Genomic DNA, 20,746 nt, shown 5'->3' with positions numbered 1-20,746 from the left:
ATATATGGTTTGGTATTGGCTGATCTGATCGACAATTGTGTTGCTTAATTGGCACCCCACGTCTGGTATTTATATTGATGTTTTAAGGTTTGGTAGTCTGTCTCCATGCTCTTAGGATTTATATGAAGAAGATGCCCCAATAGAGTTAATTTGCTGTCTATAGCTCTTTGGATGTAGCTAGCTTAGTATCAAGTGGCAATCCATACCTACGAGGTACAGTTGTCGTATTGAAATGTGTACTATATCTTTCAGACCAAAAAGAATGTCCAGTAACTGTGAATCTGTGATCGATAGATCATATCAATGATAGAAGGGGCATGGAATTTAATTATCATACAGTTCTCACACCTGTATTGGAGATTTGGTTCACGGAGTGGCCTAAAAACGTGGTTTGTATGCACTAATCATGAGTCCATGACCTTAAGTCCTAAACCATGAGTCAACCATTTCTTTTGTTTTCCTAATTAGTGTAGATCTCCACATGGCGTTTTTCTTTAAGGATTTTTGATCGAAATTCTTCCTTAATTATTAATTAAATAAGTAAAAGTGTACAATTACACTATTATCAAAAAGAGCTATACACACTAATTGAATGGAAATTATTCTATGCACCGACGGTGTAAGTGACCCAACTCTTATAAAATAATCTCAACCCTTGATATTTATTATCAACTTTATTTTTAATAAACAAAAAGTGTAATTAATGCAATCTAACCATTCATTTATGTTGGTTGATTGAAATCAATAAGTATAAATCCTAAGAGCAGATGCACCCATGTATTGATTGGGTGACTAATTGGGCAATTGTTAGCAAATGGACAATGCACCGATGAAAAATTGTCTGACTAATTGCTGGGGCCCACGTGGGGACCAGCTGCCCAGGCAATTGGATGACCAATTCTTGCCCAACCGTTTGCCCGACTGATTTTGCCCGACTGATTGGGGCGGGCTCCACATCTTGCACAAATGTCATAGCTTGTAGACACAAATTTGGGAAATGGTTATTTATTCACAGTCGTTGGATCTCAATCCGATGGCTGTAATTAAATATCAATGGTAATCTTTCTTTTTTTCACCTAAAAATTAATTCAAAAGTTTTAAAAAAAAATCTCAAATGTATTTCAAAAAATTCTGTAAGTACTCATTCTATTTCGTAATGGTCATAGAATTTTTTTTCCTGATGATAACTATATGTATATTTTTTTTATTGTGAACGATATATGTTCTTGATATAAAATTTAATTTGTTAAAAAAGATTTATTCATTAATTTTTTATAGTAATATTGTATGATTAATCTCATTATTAATTATTCAATTAATCAAATTATAAGTTTAACATTATTGAGAATTAATAAATTATTCAAATTTGAAGTGTGAATAATGGATTGGTCAGTGACATGGTCAGTTACGTGACATGGTCAGTTACGTGACCAGTTACAGTTACTTGGTCAGTGACATGGTCAGTTACATGGTCAGTTACGTGACCAGTTACATGGTCAGTTACGTGACCAGTTACAGTTTCTTGGTCAGTGACATGGTCAGTTACATGGTCAGTTACGTGACCAGTTACATGACCAGTTACAGTTACTTGGTCAGTGACATGGTCAGTTACATGGTCAGTTACGTGACCAGTTACAGTTTCTTGGTCAGTGACATGGTCAGTTACATGGTCAGTTACGTGACCAGTTACATGACCAGTTACAGTTACTTGGTCAGTGACATGGTCAGTTACATGGTCAGTTACGTGACCAGTTACATGACTACTTAATTAACATATGCATTGATTTTTTATTAAATTAACATTGTATGATTATTCTAATTGTTAATTGTTTAGTTAATTAAATTATAAGTTTAATGAATTATTCAAATTTGAAGTGTGAATAGTGGATTGGCAGGCAAATTACCTATCATTGGTGCATTGTATAAGCTGAAGGCAATTGACAATTTGAGATGAATAGTGGATTGGTAGTACCAATTTGGTTAGCAAATCAGCAATTGCCCTTGGTTCATGGGTGCATTTGCTCTAATAGCTACTGAAATTTGTGTGGGAAGCCCAATGGCTACCCTACATTCACAGATGTTACGTCTATTCTATTTGGGGGTGGGGGAGTGGTCTTTGGTCTCTCTCTACTGATAGAAAAATCAATGCGAGTCTTTTAGTGGGACCCAGCTCTACACCAATATACCATTAAAAATATTTGATATTTAACATCAGTGTGAACATATGAGATTTAAAACATTAAAAAAAATCATTTCACAATTTGTATTTAAGAGTATAATTTTAGTATTTTTGTTTTTTTTTTTTAATTTAAAATTTGCATGATACAGTATTAAAGATTAATTAATATAATCACATTTAGTGTTAATAATTTTATGAGTCACATCTCATATGATAATATCCTCATTTTCCGACAATGCTATAGAAGCTATAGAAACTAAATCAACGACGACACATAGTGCCGATCTAGATCTCAATCTCGTCTCTCTCCCTTTTCTTGGGCTTCCGGCAACCTTCATCAATCTCAGCTTTGTGCAACAAAACTCATAATGCAGAATTTATTTAAAGAGAAATCTATAGTCAAGATTAGAGAGAAATCTCATTGAAACAACCCAAAATGAAAATTAGCAAAAACCCACAAAAAGATCACAAATTGAGAGATTGCAACATTAGGAAGTTGGGGCCTTTGGTAGATCGGAGCCTTCTAGGTTGAAAATGATGTCAAACAAGCAAAACTATAAAATATAAATAGAAAAGTAAGTATATATATGAAATCAAATGACAAAACAAAATCAAAATGGTGTAAGACAGTACCTCCGCAACTCTTTCGTCACCATTGTGCTAGATCAACCAAATTTATCGAGGAATCGCAGTAGAGAAAAGATATCGAAGGAAAGAGCCTGAGCCAGTAGTAGCAAAGAGAGAGAGAGAGAGAGAGAGGAGAAGAAGAGTTAAGAAAGGGGTTTTTAAAAATATGAGGCTAGGGAGAGACAAATTCGTTTCTTTGATCAATAAGGGAGGAGAGAAATTGGAGAAGGAGAAATGTCTTCGTGTAGTAATTTTTCTTTAGCTTTTCCAGATGACGGCATCAAAGATGGGATGGATTGGGAGCACCGGATGAAGGAATTGATAAAGGATTTTTCTTTAGTCAATTTTTCTTGGGATTTGTTTTGCAAAACTCAAACAGATATCCAAAATTTTTCAAAGCTTCCCGGCGCTGTGGCTCATATAGAGGAGAGCACTCTGGCAGCTGGCCTTCATTTGGCCGACTCGACGCGGGTTTCTTTGGGTCTGGCGAGGCTTGCGGCGCTGCAAGCCGATCGGTGGTATATGGTGGGCAGACTTCTTGGACCTAAGAACAAATTCCTGGGTTTCAAAGGCACCATCTCTACGATTTGGCGCATCAAATCTGGGCTGACGATTCAAGATATGGGAGAGCGTTTTGTATTTCAATTTGAGCATGAGGCTGATCGAAACAAGATCTTGCATGGAGGACCCTAGTTCTACAGAAACACCATGTTGGTGCTTGGTAGGTACGATGGAATTGGTCCGGTGTCTAAGGTTCCCTTGAATCTCGTGGAAACATAGATCGCTGTCGGAGGACTTCTGGTGGGGCTCCTAAATAAGGCAGCATTGAATCTGGTTGGCTCGACTCTAGGACGGGTAATCCGTTTCGACAAATCGCTCTGCATTGAAAGGAGGAAGAACTGAGGATTTGGTTAGTTTTTGATGTTCAGCGGCGGGTTAGGGTTTGGAAGCTCTTCGAATTTTCACCGGTAGTGGATCTGGAGTTCTCTTTCACTTACGAGAAGGTCAGAGGCTTCTGTCGCAGTTGTGGATATTTTGAACATGGGGAGACAGGCTGTGATGCTTTGCTGACAACAGAGAAAGATGAGATTCAGGCACAGTTACAAGCTACAACCATGGCTGGGCTATCTCTGAAGGACGGGACACGTGGTTCTTGCTCTGTGGGGGAAGGTGTTATGAAGCAGAGAATTGACTTCCTGGTTAACTTGGATAAGTTAGTCTAATTCCTTTAATTATGTAATTATGCTGTACGCACCGTTTTACTTTCATTGTAGAGGAATCTATGAGCTGTTAGGCTATATCGGAATTACCAGTGTCCTAGGGACACGTGTCCTACATGTTATCGTCTAGCTATATAGGTTGATGAGTCTGTACGATCTAATCAATCAATTGTAAATACATTTCCCTTTTCTTACATTTCGTCTTCTGCAATTTATCTGTACCTCTCTCTGATCTGGAAGATAGGGCCAGTACCCTATCAATCTGGTATCAGAGCCCTTCCTCTGGGGCGATGGTGAAGCTCAAGGGAGCTGGAGGCGCCGGAGCTCAACCACACATCTCCGGTGAACTTTCTAGTATGGAATTTGACCTGCAAGTTCACAAGGATGAGACAGCTGCCAAAATTATTGCTATGCAGGAATCTGTAGCAGCAGTTCAAGGAACGGTGACAGATATACAGGAATCAGTCGCATCATTACGCCACCAGATCTTAGAGGATATGAGTACACTGTTAGCTCAGGCTCCGCAGCGGAAGCGTGGTGGGCCCATAACCCACAGGTCCCAGGATCGAAACCTGGCTCTGATACCAGATTGATAGGGTACTGGCCCTATCTTCCAGATCAGAGAGAGGTACAGATAAATTGCAGAAGACGAAATGTAAGAAAAGGGAAATGTATTCTCAATTGATTGATTAGATCGTACAGACTCATCAACCTATATAGCTAGACGATAACATGTAGGACACGTGTCCCTAGGACACTGGTAATTCCGATATAGCCTAACAGCTCATAGATTCCTCTACAATGAAAGTAAAACGGTGCGTACAGCATAATTACATAATTAAAGGAATTAGACTAACTTATCCAAGTTAACCAGGAAGTCAATTCTCTGCTTCATAACAGAAGGACAACAGGATGAGATGGGCATGGTGATGTTGGATGAATCCAGTCCGTCTGGTCCTGTCGGTGGGCCTCTGACAGTGGAAGTTGATCCATAGAATCAATCTTCGATGCTTGGAGGTTCCATGCATACTGCCTCTTTGTTTGCAAGTTTTAACTTATATGCTTTCTTGGAGAATTGGACGATTTAGGCTAGTAGACCTACTGGGTCGGTGAAGTTGGGGAGTGAACTCCGGCTGGCCATTGCTCAACCTTCAAACCTAGATGGTGGGAATGATACAATGGTGGTGGAATAATCTCTTGGCCCCAATTTGGTGCTTGGGGCTAAGCGTAAGGCTATGGAGGTGTTGGGACGGATAGGTAAGAGGTATGTGTCTAACTCTGAACCTTTGGTTCAAGTTGATGATGGGATGCAACTTGTCTTGCAACACAAGAATGGACAGCTGATTGTTTCGCCAAGGAAAAAGAAATTGGGAAGACCTAAGGGAAGAAACAATAGGCCTAAGTGTGCTAAAGTACTTGAGAAAGAACTACAGGGTAGGAGTTTTAAGAAGTGTAAACTTTATGATAGTGATCGTGATGGTCAAGCTCCGGGGGAAAAGGAAACAGGTAGGGATCCTGAACAAATGGAGGAGCTGCATGCAGGTGATGGGAATTGTTGGGGATGCTAGTGCTTCATCCTCAAATTTTCAAAGGTCGCAAAATCTAGTTGCTCGGTTGCTACATTTATTTACTTTGCTTTTGAATTTCTAGATTTTGTTCAAATAAAGGTGTTTATTTGTCCTTAAAAGGTAGGTGTACTCGGGAGTGCGAGGTTCTATTTTTCGTAGAATAGATTCTTTGTATGTCCTAAAAGACGGCTCTTTCTGTCGGCCTTTCTGGTGTGTCTCGTTTCTGGTACTGCTTGCTGAATTATAAATCTAACTGACCTCCTTCGATTAAAAAAAAAAAAAAAAACTCAAACCAATATCCGTGTGAGATTGATTTACACTCTCACCGGTATCCATATGTATGGATACCTCAAAGATTATTGTGAAATCAATTTCAAGTATTTACACGAAATTCTGTATGTATGTTCTTTGTTCACACGGATCTCCTTTTCTAATTTTTACACAGATTTATGTGTAATTCTCAGTTCACACACATATCTCTATGAAGTAGTTTTAGCCATAGAAAACTGTTCCTATAATTCATTTAACATAAAAAATAATGATTTCTAAATAAATTAATTTTTGATGTGTACTGAAATTGTTGTTGATTTCTAAATAAATTAATATAAGTTCATTTTTCACATTCCTCAATACACACTGATATCCATGTGTATTAACAACAATAAAACAGACTAATATCTGTGTGAGATGCAAACATGTCACGTCTATATATGTCAATCAAATATTCACACAGATATACGTGGGAAAGTAGCAATTGCTACAGATAACTGTGAAAGCTTCATACAAATATCAGTGGCTATTTCACATTCACACGGATGACAGTGTGGAAGTCGTTGTAACAGATATCTCTATGAATTATAATTTTGCTATTCTTTACGGATATATGTGTATAAATGCTTTACACATATATCAGTATAGACAAAATATTTAGTACATACATATATCTGTGAGAAAATCTAAACACACTGATTTCAGTGAGTAAATGTGTAAGCATTTTCTTATGTGGGACCCATTCATTCAATTCTCACGGATGTCTGTATCTACAAGTTAAAACCACAGACTTTTTATCAGTGTGAGTCGGTGTGTTTAAAATCTGTGTGTGTTGCTCTTTTTGCTGGTAGTGCATGAAATGCTTTTTCTGCTAGAGAAGGTCGACAACCTGAATAACTACAACAAACTGAAATTTCTGATATGATATGCAGTTGTTATAGTACTGATCGAGTCTTATGGTTTGTGACCGGCCGAGACCTTTCAGATGTATACTTTGAGCATATCTCTTTGATTTGGCATCCAAATAGGACGGTAGCCCCAATTAAAGGCGGCAGTACGTGTTATTTGTTAATAGATCGAAGGTTTAACTCTTGCGTTGTACAATTGTACTTCCTCAAGTAAGTTTCCAAAATAGAGTTATGTCCTATCTGCTCCGATCTACCCCCATACATCTTGATTCTTATTTCTTATGCTGATTGATTAGGTAAGATGCTGATATAGCCGCTGCTGTGAGCAGCTCAAGATCGAGTATCTGGTATAACTTCATATCGATTACTTTGTTTATTTTGCTAAGGTGACAAGCTAACAATATAGTAGAACCGACAGCTGAAAAAACAAGAGAAGGACTCATCAAGTCGATCACTAGCAAATTCCAAGTAATTAACTAGCACAAATATACCTGTAGAACAAATATAAATTATATAACTATGCTTTGCTTGGCACTACAACAAACTGAAATTTCTGATATGATATGCAGTTGTTATAGTACTGATCGAGTCTTATGGTTTGTGACCGGCCGAGACCTTTCAGATGTATACTTTGAGCATATCTCTTTGATTTGGCATCCAAATAGGACGGTAGCCCCAATTAAAGGCGGCAGTACGTGTTATTTGTTAATAGATCGAAGGTTTAACTCTTGCGTTGTACAATTGTACTTCCTCAAGTAAGTTTCCAAAATAGAGTTATGTCCTATCTGCTCCGATCTACCCCATACATCTTGATTCTTATTTCTTATGCTGATTGATTAGGTAAGATGCTGATATAGCCGCTGCTGTGAGCAGCTCAAGAGTATCTGGTATAACTTCATATCGATTACTTTGTTTATTTTGCTAAGGTGACAAGCTAACAATATAGTAGAACCGACAGCTGAAAAAACAAGAGAAGGACTCATCAAGTCGATCACTAGCAAATTCCAAGTAATTAACTAGCACAAATATACCTGTAGAACAAATATAAATTATATAACTATGCTTTGCTTGGCATTACAGAATAGTTGGTTGTAATGATTCTCCTTTTCTAGCTGTTTGGTAGTTCGACCTAATTAATTATATTTGTGACGCTCTTAATAGGGCATCAATCATGTTATACCTCACTGTAACCACTACAGGTGGTCGAGTTGGTAAGAGCCTCTAGGTGTGAAACCCTATACCCGGTTTCGAATTCCGTCGACGCTGATTGGAGTTTAAATCTCAAACTATTCTTGGTGGCCAGGGGGGAGAAAGCGTTTTGATATGACCACCTGCGCACGGATTAGTCTTTGGACTTAGGAAACCTTTAAAGATACCGTGTGATCTAAATCGGAAAAAAAAAAAACAATGTTATAGCTCACTGTCTCAGTAAATGCATGCCGGCCTCCATTGAGAAAGTAAATACGAATTTCCATCAATGAAACTCCTTGAAATCGTATTAAGAGAGATTCTACATACCAGGGGTGTATACAACTTTCTTCTCGATCACAATAAGTAATCACATTACTCATAGTGATTAGTGGTTTTTATGAAATACACTCGGAAGAGTTTTCGACCAGTATCATGGAACATCATCATCACTAAAGTCTAATAACATTCATACAACTTGATATCCATCTTGAGGCGAAAATAGTAGTCACCCTGAAAAGTATCAGTTTGAAATGTGCAAATCCCTCTAGCCATGAAGAAATCTCCCGTCCCTCCGACAACCGAAAGATCCCTAGTCTTTTCATACATCAAATCCGCCCCCATGATATTGAGTGTACCCTTGTGCTCGCTCGAGTTAAACACCAAAGTGTAGGCAAACCAAGCAGTGTAGTCGTCCTTCATGTCATAGAAATAGAAGCCTTGAGCTCTTCCGACGGCAGGAGACAGAAGATGGTGGTCTTTGGTCAGAGGATCGTTGAAGACAACCAGCATACCAAACTTGTGCTCCCTGTCAAGCCCTGTCATATTGGCTACAGTAGCAGATGTCGCATTGGTCGCATCCGTGCCGTTAAATAGGGTGTCGTGGTAATAGAGCACAAGCCTCTTGCATGGTTTCGACTCTTCGAATGGATATTTGGTTGCCAGAACAGATGGGAACACCAACATGAAGTTGAGGACCAAAAGAATGGAACTTTTTGCTACTATAGTTGACATGGTCGCTCTTGGCTGATGGGAACAATGTTTGTGTTAAGTGGATAGATCTATCTAGTTGGTGCTGTTTATACTAGCGCCCTTCGAAGCATTCCGTCTGTCTTTATGCTAGCTCCTATAGTTTGGATTTTTTCAAGAAAAAGCACTCGTACGTGATTGTTCGTTTATTAGAAAATATTTAAGCTTTTGAAATTCATTGATTATCTAAACTTTTATCATGTAGAGCTTTGGTGAAGCAGTTAAATTCGATTGTTCTTCACTTCCTAGTTCGCAGTGGTGTTCACCCGATCAGTAATCTCAATCACCCTTGGATATAAATCTAATGATGGAAAACAAAACTTTATTTTTTTAACTCTTGAATTTACATCCAATAGTGGTTGAGCATAAATTTTTTGATCAGTTACTGACCAAGTGAGCTTGTCCTAATTCTTTTGCAAGGTGTAGAGTGAGATCGCAACTATATATATGTTTCTCTATAGTTGTACGAGTATAAGTTAAGATGTTAGTTTGATATACATTAATATAGCTCTACTAAGATTTTTGGGTTTCAATGATTGTTTGCGATTTTTCGTGACCAAAATGTTTCTAACTGCATGCATTGAGGCATACCTAAAATGTGTTATGAGTTTAGTTTATGGTACAAATTTTTTTTCTTTTTTGACGAGTTATAGTACAAAAATTTGAACACTCGGTCTTGTAGTTTACGTTGTTCTTTCTCCAAGTAGAAATTATATTCACCATAGTGCCCTGTAAGTGCCAAAATATATGAATAGACATGGTCCAAAAACAGACTGATTTGTTTTGCAAAGGACCTGAGAGTGCTTGTTTTTAAGCTTTTTGGCCGTCCAAGAATCATAAATGGATCAAATGAGTAATCTCTCTGTCCTGCCGTTTACATTTTGATTCCTATAAAACCTGAAGTGTCACTTTTTGTCTATTTTGGGAAGTGAATGGACTACTAACAACAACCGCCCAGTCCGCAGCACCCCATCCATTTGTTTGATGTAGTTACTATAGTAGAAGTCACTTCACTTTATTTTCGTTTTATTGATCCGAAATTTGGAAAATCATATATCATGATGCATCCCATCAGTACTTCACTAATATCTACTACGAAGCCCGACGCAATTTTACTACATTTCATCAGTACTTCAGTAGCAAATAAATCTCGCAGACTAATAATACATGTGAAATTGTAATTCACTGTCAGTCTCTATTCCATTCACTATCGATATTACATTTCAATTTGTAAGTCACTGTCAGTTTCTCTTTCATTCACCATCAATATGAATTTTGGTTTATATGCCTTAACTCGTATTCTCTGATTTGAATCATTTTATAATGCTTTGAAGTCTGGCTGAATCATTTTTTATCTTGAATCAATTCAATGTTTACACAGGTCTTGCTTTAGCTACTGAGGTTGGGAATGCCTTTGCATTATTGTTCATCAACAACGAAAAGATCCAATCGAGGTATATGAACTTTATTCTTTCAAAACAGATGAAATTGTAAGTGACTACATGACTAAGTTGCTACAGCCAAAATAATAGATTCTTAAGCAAGTCATATCCAAACCAAACTAGGTCAATTCTGTATCGTCATCAGGTGACACTTCCTCCATCTCCGAGGCCAAATTCAACGGTACCTGACCGTTGTACTGTTGCACTACCAACACTGATGCTTGTGTAGAGAAATCTGGTGAAATCAACAAGCTTCCCACAGGCCCCAATTCCGGGCACTCACTCCTCCTATTTAGGGCCAAGGCTACTTCACCACCAGGACTTCGCCCGACCAGAAACAGATTGCATCGGCCTATCTCACGAATTACACCAACGGTTTGTGCCTCATTTCTGACTACCTTCTCTTCGTATGTGATTGAGTTATCCTTGGCAATTGTATGCTTGAATTCAGCGAGGAACTCCTCATCTACTGACCCCACTTTGCTGCCAGAATTGTGATCAATATTAATTGTGGATATCTCCCCAACAATCTCAGGTTCCACTAAGAAGCGAATGACCACTAAACGGATACCAGGGTGCTCGGCCATGCGAGTCCCATAGGCAAGGGCTTCACGGTCATCACGGCCCCCAAAGTAAAGAACTGTAATGAAATAAGAAACATTACTTGCAGCAATATGCGTAGCTCCACCCAGCCCGCGGTCGACTAGAATTCCAACTGAGCATGGTGCATGCTCAAGAACTCTCTTGTTAACCCCGCGGAAGTCATTTCGGGTAGTCTCTAATGTACCATCTAGCCTCTGGTGCTTATGGAATGGAAGAATTATGATTGCAGCTCTTTTGCTCTCAGCAGTGGCACAAATGTCCTCGTGCATGTTAGAAACTGAAGAGATTTCAGTCATTGGCCTGATGGACACCCGGCTTAATTGTTGGTATGCCTCGAATGCCACAACAACATTGTCAGAATTTGATCGCTGTCCCTTATTCCAGAAGGGTAACCCATTCCTTCTTGCCTTGTGTACCATTAGTATAGCCGATGACCTCTCAGAGAGCTCCTTCAGGTGCATTGCATAAACACAAAGGCCTTCCCGCTTCTTTGTGCCTCGTGAGGCCTCAAGCAGATTTATAATAGATGGAATGTTTCTGGCACTATGAAAACAGGACAAGATCCTTAACTGGGAGTTTGTATTCTTCCTTTCAATTGTTTTATACTTGTAATCAGCCATTCTGGCTCTTTTTGCTGGCTTATACACAGCAGTGACAAGAGGTGTGGTGATGAAAGTAGTAAACAGAGCCATTAGAACCATAATGGCAAAAGTCTGGTCATTCAAAACCTGGAAAATGGGAAAAACCATATGCATAAGCACCTGTCTGATAAAAATAGCAGCCCTGGTTAAAAGATCAAGACAAGAATTGTATCACTGACATCTTATTTACCTTTCTATCTTTGCCAATGTTGAGGACAATGAGTTCCACCAACCCCTTAGTGTTCATTAGGAACCCAAGAGCTAAAGCCTCCCGGACAGGCACCTTGCATAAAAGAGACACCATAACGGTCCCGAAAATCTTCCCAAAACAGGCAGTAAATATGACCAAAACTAATAGACCCCAAGACTGAACTCCCTGAATTGTGGCTACATTGGTCTTCAGTCCACTTGAGACAAAGTACAATGGAAGAAAGAGACCAGACACAAGATCTTCTACTTTTTCCACAAGACTACCTGCAAATGGCCCCTCCTTCGGAACAATAACTCCAATCACAAAAGCACCAAACATGGCGTGAATTCCAATTGTATCAGTTATAAACCCAGCTGCCAGAACAGCAGTAAGTGTAGCGCACACGTAGATCTCATCAATGGGTTCACCTTCATGACACCGTTGAGCCATCCATTTGAAGATTGGGGGTACAACTATAACAGCACAAATGACAAAGACAAATCCAGACAATAAGACCCACAATGAAACAAGGGGAGATTGGTTATTGCCAGATAGGGCAATGGCAAGAGCAAGCAGAACCCAGGCTGCCACATCATTAACTGCTGCAGCCGACATAGCCAATCTTCCAATTTCAGTGGTCAAAAGTTTCAGCTCGGCCAGAATACGTGCTAAAACAGGGAAAGCAGTTATAGAAAGGGCCACACCCATGAACACAAGAAAGGCAGTAAAATCTACCCCTTTGGATATGGTTGCTCGGAGGACAAAAGATGAACCGATTCCTAATGCAAATGGGAGACTGATTCCTACTGTGGCAATGGCAAGGGCTTTTTTTCCAGTCTGGCGAATGGCTTTAGGATCTATTTCTAGGCCAGCCAAGAATAGAAAGAACAGGAGACCAAGGTTTGCTAAGGTGTCTAACACCGTGATACTCTTTGGTGGAAATATTGCCTGGAGATAAGTTTTGTTTCGTCCTAGAGCTGATGGACCAAGTAGTACTCCTCCCTGCCAAACCAGAAATGTATTCAAACTCAGATGAACTACAATTAGCATGGTGTTCCTTTTTCTTTTTCCGTTCAGTTAAAAAATGCACAAAAAAGTAAATTTGATGAAAATATCAAGCAATAGACTCCTGTCTGTGAAGTAAATTTTGATAACAGAAGGGCTTGAAAAACTCATATACACAGGGAAAACTAAATTATTTCAATTCCAATATCAAACAACACCAGATTACACAGCAAAGAAAGTGCAAAGCTACCAGCTTCAAATGAAAAACAATTCAACAATGAAGGTTCATAAAAGTTCTCCACTTTAGAATTGGTAACAGTGAGTGTAAGTACAGAAATACAATGGCTAAAACTAGCTGCACTTTGATTAAATTTACGCTTATTGTGAAAGAGAAATTAACTTACAATAATCTCAGCAACGACTCGCGGCTGTCTTAGTGGCCTCAGAAGATAGGCAAAACCGCGAGTGACAGCAACTACTATACATATCTGCAAAATAGCAAGAGGCAGTGCAAAATGAAGGGGATCATCACCCTGGAATACACCATTTGATGTCGCCTTCATCGGAGGCGGACATGTATGTCCTGCTGAACCATTTGAAGCCATAACACCAGAAAAAAAAGAAGTCCACCTTCAAGAACTGCAGATTCAACTTTAGTTCCAAAACAAGCTCTTATCAGACTTCCAATTCCAGAAGGACCAATTTATACAGAACAGGACCACGAAAGAACACTCACTAATCCTTCCAATAAACATAATAAAATATACAAATAATGAAATAAAAGTAGGGCACTATACTATGCGCCAAAACAAGTGAACCATCTATGCAAAATTCCATTGTGCTTAGAATGAGAACAAACAGAGTACCTAATTAATCTCAAAATAACCTACAGTGATTCGCTAAGGTCACTGTTGATCTAGTAGCTCAGATTTAAAAAGTAAAAGTCTTTTTGTTTTTTTTTTCGTTTTTTTCTTCGGCCCTTTAGTAAACCAATTGCCAGCTTAGCCATAGCTCATTGCTTGGTGAAGTAAAGAATCCTAAATTTAGTCAAACTCAAATTGAAAACTGAAACCAGAGAAACAAGTCCAACCTCAAATCCAATCAAGAAACTCCATTTTCCGCAAGAGAATTGAGATTGAGAATCCTAATTCTAATCAAAGTCAACCAAACTGGAATTTCAAGAACCATAGAACATCACCAATAAACATTCTACTGCTTCTCTATCATAAAGTAGACATTGCTGAATTAAAAAAACAAGTCTTTGAATTAATGACTTTACACCCATGTGAGATTTCTTCACAAAGAATTCATCTTTACACAAAACCACCATCAATCTTGTAAATCCAAACATGCACCAACGATTATTTAACAAAAATAAGATGGAGATTGACTTAACCTGGTTATTGGGTCAGGAGATTTGCATGGATCAAATATGAATCACCGTGGCCTTTGGCTGAACCAGAGCAATTAGGAATGGCTCAAACTGTGACACCAGACTGACCGGAGAAACAAATGACGGTTGAGAAACAGAGACGAGGACAGGTGGGGTTAACAAGATTTTGGTGACTCTGTTCTACTTTTCGTTTGGATGGTCTATAGCTATTGTTTGTGCTTAAATATACAGAGACTCACAGGTTCAGAGTTGAGCTGTCTCATGTGGGGGATAGCAAATTTAGGAAGCAAAGCAAAAACAGGCAACGACTTTTTGTCACAAAGGTATATATCTCTAAAGTCTAAACCTTTGTATGACTTTACACACTACATTACCTGTTTTATATTGACAGACATGATATATAGCACCCACCTTGGAATGGAGATCGATATCGATATGATGACACCGGTTTGGTGCTTTCTACAGTTTTGGTTGCAGTTCTAGAATCCGCTATGGTAATGATGAAGGCATAAGTTATATGGTAATGATGAAGGCATAAGTTATAAGTCAGAAAATTTTGATTTGTCGCTTTTGTCTCTTATTCAATACATGTTCTTGGATTGGTGTTCCCTGTTTTGTCACTTGAGTGAGTGCATTTTTTTATCCTTTGCGTCCATATAGCCCCAAAAACAAAAAGGGGAAAAAAATTGAAATCAAAGTATGACAGCATGTATAATAAATATTAAAAATTACACGGGTCATTATGAAAGAATATCAGGATAAAATTTACACATGATATCTAAATTATTATCAAATAAGAATTTTACCCGAAAATGTTATTATTGTTTTAGAGAAACTGAATTTGGGAGGAATTTACTGTGTGTTCTCATTGATAATAGGGGCCTCTTTATATAGAGGATTACAATACATAGAATCTCAATCATACAAGGAAAGTAATTCTACACTGAATAGGATTCTAGATCCTTCTAATTAAATCCTATTACCACTGGGTCAAATAACCTAGAGTTTGGGCTAAACACAAATTAGGTTTTCCTTGAACACTCCCCCTTGTGTTGCCCAAACGCGGTGCTTCTCTCGTTGCCTCATTAAAAACCTTGCCGAGTAACAAAAACCCAGTGAGACAAAAATAACCTCGGTCGAAGGGGAAAAAGAGCACAACACACCCTTCACGATTCGAGACGAACATGTAGACATCTCCCCCTGATGTCTGCGCCTCCCCCTGATGACAACGATCATGGGAGTTTAGATAATTTCCGCAAGCCAATTCTTGCCACATGTTTCTCGAACGTGGATTTGGGCAATGACTTAGTAAACAAGTCTGCCACATTGTCCTCAGATCGGACCTGGTTCACTTAAATCTTGAGGAGCTTCTGTTGTTGCTGATTGTAGAAGAATTTAGACGATATATGCTTGGTATTGTCGCCTTTGATGTAGCCTTGCTTCATTTGTTCAATGCAAGCAGCATTATCCTCATAAATGCTCGTTGGCTCATCTATGGTAGACTTCAAACCACAATTGCTTCGAACATGCGTAACTATGGATCGAAGCCATATACATTCACGGACTGCTTCGTGAAGAGCAATAATCTCTGCATGATTCGAAGAGGTAGCGACTAAGGTTTGCTTTGTAGACCTCCAAGATATCGCGGTATTTCCCATGGTGAAAACATAGCCAGTTTGGGAGCGACCTTTGTGTGGGTCAGAGAGGTACCCAGCATCAGCAAAACCTTCCAAAACACTTATATCGTTTTGGGTTGGGGATAGGGAACGCAATCCACCATGTGTAGCGTCCCTAGCACTTGATGGGTCCGAATCCATCATCTCTCTATAGGGATAGAACAAGCCCATATCGATCATACCACTTAGGTATCGAAAGATATCTTTAACACCAGTCCAATGGCGTCGTGTAGGCGCAGAGCTATATCTAGCTAGCAAGTTCACAGCGAATGAGATATCCGGTCTTGTGCATTGTGCCAAGTACAATAATGCGCCTATTGCACTTAGGTAGGGCACTTCCGCCTCTAGCACATCTTCATCGTCATCTTTTGGATGAAATTGATCCTTCTTTGGATCAAGACTACGGACGACCATTGGGGTGCTGAAGGCTTAATCTTATCAGTGTTGAAACGCCTAAGCATCTTTTGGGTATAATCTTATTGATGAATCAGGATACCATCTCTACGGTGCTCGAGTTCTAAACCGAGGCAAAACTGTGTTTTCCCAAGATTTTTCATCTCAAACTCGGATTTCAAGTGTTCAGCGGTTTCCCTTAACTCTTTAAGGTTGCCAATTATGTTCATGTCATCAACATAAACCGCTACTATTGCAAATCCGGAACTTGTCCTTTTTATGAACACACATGGGCATAGTTCATTGTTGACATATCCCTTTCCAATCAAGTAGTCATTTAGACGGTTATACTATATCCGTCCGGATTGTTTCAATCCATATAGTGAGCATTTCAATCTAATCGCAAACGCGCTCCGTGGTTTAGAGCCACTTGATTTGGGTAATTGAATTCCGTCTGGAATCTTCATATATATATATATATATATATATATATCTGTATCTAGATCCCCATATAGATACGCAGTAACCACATCCATAAGCTGCATATTCAGTTTTTCGGAAACTACCAAACTGACAAGATAGCGGAACGTAATGACGTCCATTACGGGAGAATAAGTCTCCTCGTAGTCGATTCCAGGGCGTTGTGAGAATCCTTGCGCCACAAGGCGAGCTTTGTACCTTACAATCTCGTTTTTCTCATTACGCTTTCTAACGAATACCCATTTGTGACCAACTGGTTTGGTGTTGGGCGGTATTTGCACAACTGGTCCGAATACCTTTCTTTTCGCTAGAGAATCAAGTTCTGCCTGGATCGCATTTTTGCACTTTGGCCAATCGGCTCTACGTTGGCATTCATCAACGGAGCGTGGTTCAATGTCATCGGTCTCAATAATCTCACGCGTCACTGAATACGCAAATACATCATCAATGATGATGGAGTTTCTTTCCCACGTCCCATGTACACTAGTGTAATTAACAGAGATCTCTACGTTCTCAGGGATAGGTTCTGACATTGAGGCGTCCCCCAATGAAGTCTCATAGACATAACCATAATCCGGAATATTCTCATGGGACGGATTTTGAGTATCGATGATCAAAGGATTTATCTGTGCCTCATTCGCCTTCTTTCTAGGACGAGTGTCATTCGAACCAATTGGTCTACCGCGCTTCCTTGCGGGACCTGCGGCCATAGATACCACATCATTGTCATGTTGGGCAATGGCGCCATCCCCTGATGTCACAGGAGTGGCGTGATGTCCAGTATTTGGGACATCGATCATTGCAGGCACATTTGCAGCATGTATGTGTGATCTCGTCACTTTGGCAACATCAGAAAACTCATCAGGCAGAGTGTCTGCTACGTTCTGGAGCTCGATTATTCTTCGCACTCCAAGTTCGGAATGTGCGGTACGGGGATCGAGATGAGACATAGTGGGGACAGACCACGACAATTCCTGTCGTTCCTGTTGAACATCTGTGTTCTTATCTCCCCCTAACGATAGGAAGACTGTCTCATCAAAGTGACAATCCGCAAGTCTAGCGGTAAAGAGATCGCCTGTCAAGGGTTCAAGGTAGCGGACGATCGTTGGAGATTCATATCCAACATAAATGCCCATTCGTCATTGTGGACCCATCTTAGTACGATGTGGCAGCGTAATAGGCACATAAATGGCACACCAAAAAATGCGTAAGTGTGAGATATCAGGCTCGTACCCAGTCACTAGTTGTAACGCAGAGTAAGATTGAGTGGCAGTAGGTTGTAGACGAATTAGCGTCGCTGCATGCAATATTGCATATCCCCAAGCAGAAACAGGGAGATTGGTGCGCATAACCAATGTCCGTGCTATCATCTATAGTCGTTTGATAGCGGCTTCTGCGAGACCATTTTGAGTATGAACATGGGGAACTGGATGCTCTACATCAATCCCCAGTGACATGCAATAGTCATCGAATGTTTTCGATGTAAACTCCCCAGCATTATCAAGTCGAATCGACTTAATAGGGTGGTCAGGGTAGTGAGCCCGTAGACGGATAATCTGGGCAAGGAGTTTAGCATAAGTAGCATTCCGAGTGGACAATAACGCGACATGTGACCAGCGTGTCGACGCATCAACCAATACCATAAAGTATTTAAAAGGTCCTCATGATGGTTGAATTGGTCCACAGATATCCCCTTGGATTCTTTGTAAGAACGGAATAAGTATTTTGGGATCCTTTGCGTAGGACGGTCTCGGTCCTAATTTCCTCGGTCTTAATTTCCCGAAGGAACATGCTTTGCAGAAAGAGCGAGGGGCCTTAAAAGCAACCAATGAGGATTTTGGTTGGGCCTGAGTGTCCGTACCACTATTAGAAGCAAAATGTGTGACTACATCTCCCATTATGGAGTTGGAGCCATGGAAAGTGGTGTGTGTGGCGTCATGGCCACTAGGAGGAACAACCATGGCGTCATGCTCATGGTTGGCGCCATTAATGGCGTTATCACATGGGACGTGGGCGGCCTTGTGGAGCCCCAAGACGGTTGCAGCTCCAGATGCTACAATTGTTGCAGTCTTGCTAAGTCCTGGAATCAATTTTCGATTCTTGCTTCTTCTCACTCTGAAGAATGGATGTCCGTGTGAAGTCTTTAGTATACGGAGCATCATATCACGACCAGGATGTCCTAGTCGGTCATGCCAAAGCCAATATGTGTCTGAATCCAAGAGATCTTCTCTTATGATATTATTGGATTCAATGGGTCGAATGGTAGTGACGTAAAGTCCACTAGATTGACACATAAGCTTCTCTAAGATGCGCTTTCTTCCACAATCATTAGAGGTAATGCAAATGAATTCTATTCCGTTCTCACTATGCGTTTCCGCATGCAATCCGTTGGCTCTAATATCTTTAAAGCTCAATAAGGTTCTATTCGCCTTAGGAGCGTAGAGAGCTTCAGTGACTTGAATCAAGGTGCCATTAGGCAAAAGGAATTGGGCCATTCCATGTCCTTGAACTAAACTTGATGGCCTAGCCATCGTAGTCACAGATGAATATGTAGGTAACATCTCTAAGAATAATTGCCTATGTCGTAGAATGGTGTGCGTAGTCGCACTATCCGCAAGACATTGAAGTTCATCCATTCCTAAAAGAAAGAGCTCGTAATTAAAAAGGAGTCATAAAGAAAAGAACTCAACTTTTATTAATAAGCCAAATGGAATTACATCATCGTTTCTCTTAACCAAAGAAAATCTAATCGAATAAACTAGTTAATGCAAAACAATGGTAGTCGTCTAACTCCTTTCGGTAAGTCCAATGTAAATGTGACCAGGTAAGTAGAGAGATGTCGGTAGAGCAAAGCTCGCTTAAGTACCACTTATCTCAAAACCTTTCTAGACATCACTTTTACATCGAGTACGCCTACTTTGAAGGAAGACAAATATCATTGGCATCTACTACAAAAGTAATATGGCAATTGCCTACATCTCTTGGAAAATAAAAAGACTTAATCAAAATCACCAGTTTCTGGGTCTTGATCCTTGTAGTCTTCCACCCTTAAATTGAGATTCCCATCTTGATCTTCTTGTTCCATGTAATTTGCCTCCCTTGCTTCACAATACATCTTGTATGCGTTTACAACATTCTGGGATGCAGTACACTTCTTTGCCCAATGTCCACTTAATCCACATCTGAGACAAGCATCATTATGGTCAGATTCCCTTAATCGAGGCGCTCTGGGGGCGTTTTGTAGACGGTTATTGCCTTTGGTGGCGTTACCACCATAACCGAAGGCTTGGCCTCTCTCTCTCTTCACACGTTTACCTCCACGGTTCCGTGTACGCCTATCTTGGCGATTTCCTTCCTCTTTAGGGCGAGAATATGGACCAGAACGTCCAGAATTATCCCTACTCTTAGGGTTTCGCTTCTTGCGTCCTCCCTTGGGGGCGCGACTATAATTAGACTCCGGAATTGACTTGGTTCCCACAGGTCTAGAGTTATAGTTCTTCACAAGTATGTTGTCGTGCTTTTCAGCTACGTTCATGGCACCAATTAGCTCATGAAATCTTGTGATGCGTCTAGCATTGACATAAATCCGATAGTTTTTGGCTATATCAATGCAGAGACGGGGAAGGTGGAGAGAGTCTTCTCGATCAACATCGTATCAGTGATGTTCTGTCCACAGAATTCCATCATAGACTTGATACGAAGTGCTTCTGAATGTAGTCAAGTACAGACTTGAAATCACAGAAGCGGAGGCTATGCCATCTCACTTCTAAGTCTGGAAGCAGGGAATCACGGACGTTGCCAAAACGTTGCTCGAGTTCCACCCATAGTTTTCTTGGGTCTTCCTCATTGAGGTACTCATTTTGGAGCGCGTCATTCATGTGCCTTGTCATGAGAATGATGGCTTTAGCTTCATTCGCCTCTCTCGTGGCTCTAT

General features: G+C 40.0%; 2 protein-coding genes across 3 annotated transcripts; both read right to left on the bottom strand.

The window, feature by feature from the left end:
• Positions 1–8,419: 8,419 nt before the first annotated feature.
• LOC112176774 (dirigent protein 5) lies at positions 8,420–8,974 on the bottom strand. The gene has a single exon (XM_024314853.2). The coding sequence runs from the start codon at positions 8,972–8,974 to the stop codon at positions 8,420–8,422; it is 555 nt and encodes a 184-aa protein (XP_024170621.1).
• A 1,456-nt stretch (positions 8,975–10,430) lies between these two features.
• Positions 10,431–14,673, bottom strand: LOC112176773 (cation/H(+) antiporter 18). Of its 2 annotated transcripts, none has more exons than XM_024314852.2 (4): positions 14,267–14,673; positions 13,275–13,509; positions 11,866–12,867; positions 10,431–11,762 (listed from the first exon to the last, which is right to left on the bottom strand). In XM_024314852.2, exons 2-4 carry the CDS (start codon positions 13,473–13,475, stop codon positions 10,551–10,553), a joined length of 2,415 nt encoding a protein of 804 aa, XP_024170620.1. In that variant the 5' UTR covers positions 13,476–13,509; positions 14,267–14,673; the 3' UTR covers positions 10,431–10,550. The 2 variants fall into 2 exon arrangements, with proteins under 2 accessions (XP_024170620.1, XP_024170619.1); XM_024314851.2 differs by having other exon boundaries at positions 13,275–13,521; positions 14,267–14,671.
• Positions 14,674–20,746: the final 6,073 nt, after the last annotated feature.

This window comes from Rosa chinensis, chromosome 7 (genome assembly GCF_002994745.2).
Source record: "Rosa chinensis cultivar Old Blush chromosome 7, RchiOBHm-V2, whole genome shotgun sequence".
NCBI lineage: Eukaryota > Viridiplantae > Streptophyta > Magnoliopsida > Rosales > Rosaceae > Rosa > Rosa chinensis.
This window is presented reverse-complemented; position numbering and strand designations above follow the sequence as displayed.

What these genes read in the sequence shown, in the direction of transcription:
- LOC112176774 (XM_024314853.2), bottom strand. Translation starts at nt 8,974, where the DNA reads ATGTCAACTATAGTAGCAAAAAGTTCCATTCTTTTGGTCCTCAACTTC.
- LOC112176773 (XM_024314852.2), bottom strand. Translation starts at nt 13,475, where the DNA reads ATGGCTTCAAATGGTTCAGCAGGACATACATGTCCGCCTCCGATGAAG. An exon ending in GAGTCGTTGCTGAGATTATT is followed by an intron (nt 12,868 to 13,274) that starts GTAAGTTAATTT and finishes CTGGTTTGGCAG; the next exon opens with GGAGGAGTACTACTTGGTCC. An exon ending in ACATTGGCAAAGATAGAAAG is followed by an intron (nt 11,763 to 11,865) that starts GTAAATAAGATG and finishes CCCATTTTCCAG; the next exon opens with GTTTTGAATGACCAGACTTT.